At 40.5% G+C, this 9,625-nt stretch overlaps 1 protein-coding gene across 1 annotated transcript; it reads right to left on the reverse strand.

The window, feature by feature from the left end:
• Positions 1–2,016: 2,016 nt before the first annotated feature.
• LOC125631093 (putative G-protein coupled receptor 141) lies at positions 2,017–5,942 on the reverse strand. The gene is made up of 2 exons (XM_075125619.1): positions 5,601–5,942; positions 2,017–4,057 (listed from the first exon to the last, which is right to left on the reverse strand). Exon 2 carries the CDS (start codon positions 4,024–4,026, stop codon positions 3,163–3,165), a length of 864 nt encoding a protein of 287 aa, XP_074981720.1. The 5' UTR covers positions 4,027–4,057; positions 5,601–5,942; the 3' UTR covers positions 2,017–3,162.
• Positions 5,943–9,625: the final 3,683 nt, after the last annotated feature.

Raw genomic sequence — 9,625 nt, forward strand, 5'->3', positions numbered from 1 at the left:
AAGTATGTTACCTTACCTAAAGTTTAGCATTTCCATCAAGACTTAAATAGGCCTGACCTAGCCCATGGACCTTCCCTAGCCCCCTTCTCTACAGACCCTGCCCCTCCCCCTGTCTTCACATGGTTGCCCTTTAAACAGTTCTAAAGTTCTTTGTTTAAGGTTTCCTGCCTGAAGGGCCTGTCGCGGAAGCTGGAGGTGCTGTGCCCAACTTGGACAGAGACAAAAGGTCAAAGGCCTTGACACCTGTATTATCAGTTAAGCAGTGGTGATCAAACTATCAAAAACCATTGAATAGATGGCTGCAAATGTGCCAGACAACCTAAAACTGACTTATTCTTTAGCAAGCCACACAATAATCATCAAACACACAGAGGGTCACATAATAGTCACAAAAATATTACAAGTGCATTCAGTATTCTTTAAAATATGTAAATACACACCCACAAATCAGCCTGTCTGCATGATGTGCAACCTAGGGGATTAAGGGAATTATTTAGGGCCCGATTCTGTCCCCCTTACTCACATTGAGTAATAGTTTACTCATGAAGTAGTCCCACTGAAATCAACAGGATTATTCAAGGCCAGATTCTGATACCTTGACAAACACTGGATAGTCCCTTAACTTCATGAGCAATCCTATTGACATGGGACTACTTTAGGACTAGGGTCTACTCAATGTAAGTATGGCAAAATCTGTCTCTTAATAAACCTACTGTATCTCTGACAATTGTCTTTAAAGACCATGGACAAGTGGAAAGGTACTGAAAGAAGAATGGACCTTGCAATTACCATTCCCTAACACAGTCTGTTTTAAAAAACAAATAGAAGCGTATAGAAGAGGGGTGGGCAGGGGTGTCCCATCCTGGAGCACCCTCCTATATCCCAAACTCCTCATTCTCAGGCCCACTCCAGAGCGTGCATCCCCAGCTGGAGCCCTCAGCCCCCCTCCTTGCACTCCCCTGTCCCAACACGGAGCCTCCTCCTGCACCCTGAACTCCTCATTTCTGGCCCCACCCCAGATCCTGCACCCCCAGCCAGAGCCTTCCCCCACTCCCCCCCCCAACCCCAATTTTGTGAGTATTCATAGCCCGCCATTTCTATTCCCAGATGTGGCACTCGGGTCAAAAAGTTTGCCCACCCCGGTATAGACAGTTAAAAAGGAGCGTTGGGATCTCTGGATGTACATTTGACTTTCAAAAATAGGGAGTAAGTGGGTGGGAACGTTTTGGATGTGTGGCGGGGTGGTGGTTAAGGGCAAGGTCACTTCTTTGGGATTCTCAAAAGCAGACAGAGCCTCTTCCCATGTCCAAACAGGTGCTGCTATTCAGAGGAAAAAAGAACTCAGTGGTTAAAGCTTAACCCACTCATCTCACAGCCACACATTGGCTCCTTCAAATATAGACCGCATTGCACTCTGATGACAAAGGCTACCAAACAAACTGCAGAACCAAAATGCAAAAGACTAGGACTTGCTGCATGTGCTGTGGCACTCTTGGGAGAGGACTGGGTAGGGAACAGTCTGGTCTAGAGCTGAAGGATTCAGTGGAGAAAATGACAGAGTGGGGCCTGAGATGAAAGGCCATACCTCAAGGGGGCAGCATCAGAGGCAGGCCCCAACTATATGCTTTGTCATTGTGTTATTGATTTTAAATATATAAGTGAGGGAGAGGGAGGGGCATAGGTGCTGGAACTAGGGGTGATGGGGGTGCTGCTGCACCCCCTGGCTTGAAGTGGTTTCCATTATATACAGGGTTTACAGTTTGGTTCAATGGCTCTTGGCACCCTCAGTATACAAATTTTTACAGCACCCTTGGGAGGGAAAAGAGAAGACAGAATTCCCCAGGAGAAGGTGCTATTATTAACCACTGAAGGCTATTAACCACTGATGTCCTATCCCCGGGGTCACAAGAGGCTGACAAGGAACATGATACAAGTGTAAGGGGAGAGGAGGAAGGAAGCCTATGTAGCAACAAATGGTTGTACATACACCCCCACACACGCACATGCTCATAGAGCTGATTGAAACAATTTTCGTTTTCTTAAATTATTCTAGTATCACTTTCAGTTACATCGGGAACCTGAGAAACACAGCATCTAGCTCTGGAAATCAACAATACAATTTAGGAACATTAAGCAAAAATAGTCATCAGAGAGATGATTTACTTCTGTTTTTTGGAGGCTGATAAAATACTTCCCTTGTGACAGGGCTATTGTTCTCTTGAAGGACCAGACCACTTGAGACTGCATTACAGCTCCAGTCCATATGGCCAGAACCCCAGAAGTATCAGCAGTAGTTGCCATTCTGCCGTAGAAGTGACACTGGGCAAATGTCTGAAAAGCTTGAACTTTTGTGTCTGTATTTAAATTACCAATTAGCATATTTAAATGAGGAGAATAAGAGAGTTAGGGGAAGATGGCACAAGAAATAAAAAGCTGGTAGAGATGTGTTGAGGAGAAGAAAAGGGGGATTGGACCCACCTATTTAATTTAAGCCTTGCTCCCAATTCTCTTTTCCCACTCTTTCAACATAGCTCATTTTTCTGCTCTTTGGACAAAGTTCATTTTCTTGTTAATTCAAAAACACTATTGCAAAGCGCATAAGGGGAAGGTATAAAATGTTTTGGTCTCTAGTATCAAGTGCTTCAGGGGAAGGTATAAAAACCTCAGAATGGACAATTCTGCAATAATGTACTCCAGGAGGAAAATTCTTCCTAACCTTTGGCCAGTTAGAGGTTGGTCTATGTTTATATACCATCCTCAATATGAGCTAATTGTGAGAGCAGATTTATTATGTAAAGTGAGCTATTTTCACTGAGAAACTCTTGAGTAAATGAGACGGGCTGACTACATAGAATCACTAGAGATGAGCAAAGAGAATTCTTGGTGAAATTTGCTGTTGCTGCAAAGCCAATATACTTAGGCAACTTCAAAGATTAGAGGAATACTTATGCATCATGACATATCAACCCTCAGGATAGAAAATGAGAACCAATAACTTCGGTCTCCTAGTGGGCTACAAAAGAATGAAAATTATAGAGATCCAAATAACGTTGTCCTCATAGGGAAAAGTCAGTAGTCCTTGTAACTCAGTAACTCTTGAGTAAGTTTTCTTATTTCCAAGAAGAGCCAAAATCAAGGTTTGCTGTACCAGTAGTTCATAGTTTAATGGGCTATTCCTGCTATGAAGCATAACATATCCAAGCAGCACAGTGCTGTGAAAGCTAAGAAAATTTCATTGTATAGGAATAGGTCATGGTCATCCTCCAGGGGAAAATTCTGGATGTAGTATATTCTGAATACATGATGAGGTATAAAGCAGACTAGTATTACCAGGATGAAAAAAAAGCTCTTCATCTGAGCCCTGAATTCCACACGTGAGTTCATGTCAGGCCAATATTTCATTGCTAACTGAAAGATTACAGCTAATTGGATTATGAAGAGTGCACAGACTGTTGCCACCATAATACCAATCATGCAGTAGTTTGCTATCATCATACCCTGCTCCTGAATATCTCTGTGGAACTGAAAGCATTTAGAATGGTTATAGTTTTTAGAGGTGCCATAATATGACAAAAAAATAGGGAAGATAACCACAGTTCCCACAAACCAGACAGCAGCAATCCAGGTTTTAGTGTACCACCTCCGAAATTCCAGTCTCAAGAGGCGTATTATAATAATAGCGACATAGAAAATGAAGGTGATGTACATGTGGGCATAGATCAAGGCACTAAACATTTTGCAGGTGAACCACCCAAATTTCCATTCAGATGAAATGTAATAGGTAAGGCGGAAAGGAAGACTGAGTAAGAGAATGGAATGTACCACCATGAGATTGATGATAATGATGGTCATCACAGATTGTATATTCCTTTGAAACAATTGAAGGGCCATCACAATGACTCCAGCAACGCCCCCTGCCAGATTGACACTATATAGTGCTATCAAAATCAAATGCAGTCTCTCCAAGTTTTGTGGCAGTGTTCCATTGGAGGAAAAATCCTGTTGTGCTGAGATTGTGTTAAACATCTCGAAAGTTTTCTTTTCTTTTCAAGGTTACCTAAAAATACAACAATGGAAGTTGCATTTTAAAATCTGTATTTAATCTGTGGTTTCTCTGTGGCTACTCTTGTTTTTTTAAATTATAGAATGGCACAAATTCATGAAATAACATTTCCTGGATTGTGTGTGAAAATGGTGTGCTCTACATAACTATATATTCTTATGAATATAAAAATACACGGTCCTGATATATAGCACTCATTAGATTACATGTGTTATTTTTATACTGGCTGCATATTTACAAACTTTTTGTCCATGAACTTGGATCCATTTTTTCTTTTCTTATTTCCCTCCGGATATGTGAATAGTTGGAATAGCCAAGATAGCATCTGTTCATCATTTTAAAAAGCAACAACAAAAACCCTGTTATTTTGTAAGTTAAGTTTGAAGATGAAAACTGTTGTTGGAGTATGTAAACATGTTTGTGTGCATGATGTGGACCACCATTTTAATTTAATTTAGGCTACTGAAGAACGAGAAGATGGTAACAGCTTTCAGTCACTAGATTCCTAGGCTGAATTAGAGCCAGCATGCTAGAAGTAAATGGCTCCATATCCCATCACCTTATCCTTTCAATCTTCTATCTACAGAATTTTACCTACACCCCTCTATTTTTGGGGGTGGGAAAGAGCTGTGAACTATTTTAGGACCAAATTTCTAAAAGGTATAGGTCCACTTGCCCATGCTAAATATAAATGTATGCATGTGATGTATTTATAGTTATTGCAGTTATGCACACAACTAGGTAGATGGATGCCCAACTTCCTGTTCTCAAGCAGTTACTCAGTTTGCACACATCAATACAGTAACTGCATATAAATTGTGTGCATGCATGTATTGCATGAAATCCCACCTCTTAAAAATACGAGCCTTAAAGTAAAATAAACTTTAAAACAATGGTTTACAGATTAGAATAGTAGATTGGGCTCAGCTTCCTATTGTTCAGGAACTTGGTTTCAATAGTTTAGTTTAACTAGCGGTTCTTAAACATATTCCTGCTCATATATAAAATATTCTATGTCAGTGGTTTCAAACTTTTTCATTTGCGGACCCCTAAAATGCTTTCAGATAAACTCCAAACTTTTACTAAAAACTAGTTAAAGCATTCCTGGAATGCAGAAAGTAATAGACAGATAAACTCTAATATTATATTGAATAAGTTACAGTCCAGAATCAGAAAAAGACTTTCCTTTCATTCCTTTTAAATATACATTTAAAAAAATTTAAAATAGTAAAAAATGTACAACTGACAGAATTTCAAGTCAAATTTGCAGAACTGACAACTTTGATATACAGTACACTAAAAAGACTAAGAATGTTTAATAAGCATTAATAACTCTGCCTTTTCGCTCTCAATTTAAATTAATGTTCCAGTATATATTATTAATATTTCAATAGAAGCTTTGTACAGGTATGCATTTTTGTTGTTACAAACAGGATAATTATAGCATTGCATGCCTATAGTTTCATTGCATTACTCAGGAATAATATTGTCACTATCTATTGTAATTTGTAACTGAAATACAAAGAAGAAATGTTACCTCTTAATGTGTTATTATCCTGATTTCTTTTCTTCCTTCTCCGTTTCATACATCGCATGGTACATTGCGTTCAATCTCACCGTAAAGAGAAAGCAACATGTATTAGCAGCCTTCTTGTAGGCATACTCTCGCTTTGTCTGCCCACCTACAGGAAGGAGCTACTAGTGTTATTTTCCTAATCACACACTAAGGACTAAAAGTTTCCAAATGCCACAGAGTAGCATTTTGTGTGAACTTGTGGGAGGTACAGGTCTGAGCAGGTTCGAGATGCCCAGGAGTTGGCTAGTCTTTTTCAAGTTAGATGGTGTAGCAGGGTAGTCTGTCCCTTTAAAGACTAGGGGATGTGGCACCAGCCAGCCCTCTTTGATTATCAGACTCAGCTGAGAAGTTGTGTGTGTGTGTTGTGAGAGAGAGAGAGAGAGAGAGAGAGAGAGAGATGTTGCCTGTAAAAGGTCTGTGAAAGCTCAGTTGCTTGGGGACTGTGGCAAGGAGTTTGACTCTTGAAGGTCACCCTGGAGCAGAGAGAGGTGCAGAGTCGGAAAGGCCTTTCGGTCCTGATAATCTCGTTTGCTTGTGATCTTTGTGGTACTTTGTGGGGTTTTGTTTGAATTAGGGCTGAAAATGAATCATTTAACTCAAACAATTAGTTCAAAACAGGTTAACTTGATTTAAAAAGTTAATTGTGATTAATCACCATTTTAATAGTTCTGTTAAACAACACTAGAATACCAAAATTTAAATTTATTGTAAACATTTTGGATGTTTTTCTACTTTTTCAAATATATTGATTTCAATTACAACACAGAATACAAAGTGTACAGTGTTCACTTTATATTATTATTTTTATTACAAATATTTGCACTGTATAAAAGATAAAAGAATTTGTATTTTTCAATTCACCTCATACAAGTACTGTAGTGCAATCTCTTTATCGTGAAAGTGCAACTTACAAATGTAGATTTTTTGTTATATAACCTCACTCAAAAACAAAACAATGTAAAACTTCAGAGCTTACAAGTCCACTCAGTCCTACTTTTTGTTCAGCCAATCGCTAAGACAAACAAATTTGTTTACATTTATGGGAGATAATGCTGCCCACTTATTTACAATGTCACCTGGAAGTGAAAACAGGTGTTCACATGGCACTTCTGTAGCCAACATTGCAAGGTATTTATGTGCCAGGTATGGTAAACATTCTTATGTCCCTTCATGCTTCGTCCACCATTCCAGAGGACATGCTTCCATGCTGATGAATCTCGTTAAAATAATGTGTTAATTAAATTTGTGACTGAACTCCCTGGAGAATTGCATGTCTCCTGCTCCTGGCTTTACCTGTGTTCTATTTCATGTTATAGCAGACTCAGATGATGACCCAGCATATGTTGTTTGATTTAAGAACACTTTCATTGCAAATTTGACAAAATGCAAAGAAGGTACTGTGACAAAGCTCTGAGCTTGTATTGGTGGGTCCTGTGCTTTTGGGCGGATTCAGTGGCCTCAGGAGCTCGCTACGGTCCTCAATGTGACTTCCCTTTTCTCAGAGTAGAGGCAAGGGTCAGCCTACCAAGCTACTTTCATCACAGGCCAGTATGGGAAGTGGGGAGGGGGAAAACCCCACAGTCTCTGTTGCTCCTTTGAGCTTCGTAGATGAGGTCCGGCCTCCTGTCTGGACCGAGTCGTGCTTCCCCTCTCAATGGGGTCTCTGTAGAGCAGGAGGGGGAACCCAGGCCCACCCTCTACTCTGGGTTCCAGCCCAGGGACCCTAATGGTAGCAGCTGTTGGTGGCTTCCCCTTCACCACTGGAGCTGCTTTGATTCCCTGGGCCACTTCCCCATGGTCCCCTTTTTCTAGCTTCACCTTTACCTCAGGCTTCAGCAATGCTTCCCTCCTCCAGCTCCTTTCACTTGGGGTTCTGTCAAGGCAACTGGAAGGAGAGTTTTTAAGCAGTATGAATGGGACCTTGATTGCTTCCAGTGTCTCCATTAGCCTGATGGCCTTAACTGGTTAATTGGTGTCAGGTGTCTTAATTGGCCTGGGGTAGCCTTTGTTTGGCTATCCAGGGAAACAGGGACCTGCTCATCCTGAGACTGGTATACCTGCCTTTCACCACTCTCTTATATCCTTCTGGTCTGAGTCCGTCACAGTACCAATATGAGATTTCTAAAGATAATTACAGCACTCCACCAAAGGTTTAAGAATCTGAAGTGCCTTCCAAAATCTGAGAGGTACGAGATGTGTCAGAAGTCTTAAAAGAACAACACTCTGATTTGGAAATGACAGAACCCAAACCACCAAAAAGGAAAATCAACCTTCTGTTGGTGGCATCTGACTCAGATGATGAAAATGAACATGTGTCAGTCCTCACTGCTTTGGATCGTTCGAGCAGAACCTGTCATCAGCATGGAAGCATGTCCTCTGCAGGGGGGCGGGGGCGGGGGCCAGAGGGAAGCATGAAGGTTCACACAAATGTTTAGCATATCTGGCACATAAATGCTGGCTACAATAGGGCCATGCAAATGCCTATTCTCACTTTGAGGTGACGTAAATAAGAAGCAGGCAATGTTATCTCCTGTAAATGTAAACAAACTTGCTTGTCTTAGTGATTGGCTGACTAAGAAGTAGGACTGAGTGGACATTTAGGCTCTAAAGTTTTACACTGTTTTGTTTTTGAGTGCAGTTATGTAACAAAAAAAATCTACATTTGTAAGCTGCACTTTCACGATAAAGAAACTGCACTACAGTACTTGTATGAGCTGAACTGAAAAATGCTATTTCTTTTGTTTATCTTCTTTTACAGTGCAAATATTTGTAATAAAAAATAATAGTATAAAGTGAGCACTGTATACTTTGTATTCTGTGTTGTAGTTTAAATTAATATATTGGAAAATGTAGAAAACACCCAAAATATTTAAATAAATGGTATTGTATTATTGTTTAACAGTGCAATTAAAACTATGATTAATCACGCTTATTTTTTTAATCTTGCGATTAATCATGTTTAATTTTTTAAACGGTTTGACAGCCCTAGTTTGAATTAATAAATCTGGGCCCTGCAGGAAGGGCTTGAAAGACTTGGGGTGTGATGTCAGTCCTTCTGGGGTTGGTAAGACAGGCCAGCATGATTACAGATGGATAGAAACTTGTTAAGTTGTTTGACTAATTGTATAACCTACTGTGAGTTACTAGATTTTGTTATTTAGCAAGTTAGTGAACAAAATGTAATAATAAAGCAGAGGATTCTGGATCACAAATGTACTCTATTTTCTGTTCTGTAACTTATTACAGTGTTGCTTGTTAGGTCAGCAAATTATCTGTATTATGTTCTGTAAGAATAATGAGGTCTTTGGCAGAAGTAAATAGAGACCTGACTAGAGCCCTCTATTACATCTTTGAGATATGGGAAGAGAATGGCATTGTTTAGTGTGAAATAAGGTATCTACATTAGTGGAGAGTGAATTACAAAAGTTCTACTGTAAAACAAAACTGACAGAATGCCAGTGTGGATGAAGGATGAATCCAGGCCACAAGCCCAAACACTGACCCATAGCACAGAGTTTCCATTATGTATCTTACTGTAAATGTTAAGGTGTTGAGCCAGGCCTCTCTAGAAGCTTCAGCATTTCCCTGGGAAAGGCAATTCCTTATTAACTTCTACCCCAGTGTTGGGAACACTGGGGCATGGCCACTCGGTAACTCGAGGGGATGGAAGACCACGAGTGTCGATGAAGCCCCCTCGCACTAGGCCCCGGTGTCCTTGGCCCCCCTCCTCCTGCCTGGAGGCACTCACAGCAGCTCTGCGTGCTAGGCCCAAGTGTCCTTGGCCCCCCCGCCTGGAGGCACACACAGCAGTTATGCTGAGAATCTGCAACAGTATGTTGCAGAGTCAGACTGCCTGAAACTAAGCAAGGCCAAACAGGGGAGATATGGAAGAACAATGCTGAATAAAGCAGCTTTATGTATAGTTTAACAAATGATACAGAGAATCAGGGAACTAGCTGGGAACTGGATTGGCTGGCTATATGGAT

The sequence above is a fragment of the Caretta caretta genome, chromosome 2, assembly GCF_965140235.1.
Source record: "Caretta caretta isolate rCarCar2 chromosome 2, rCarCar1.hap1, whole genome shotgun sequence".
Classification (NCBI taxonomy): Eukaryota; Metazoa; Chordata; order Testudines; family Cheloniidae; genus Caretta; species Caretta caretta.

Excerpts from the sequence above, each read along its gene's own strand:
- LOC125631093 (XM_075125619.1), bottom strand. The coding sequence starts at position 4,026 with ATGTTTAACACAATCTCAGCACAACAGGATTTTTCCTCCAATGGAACA.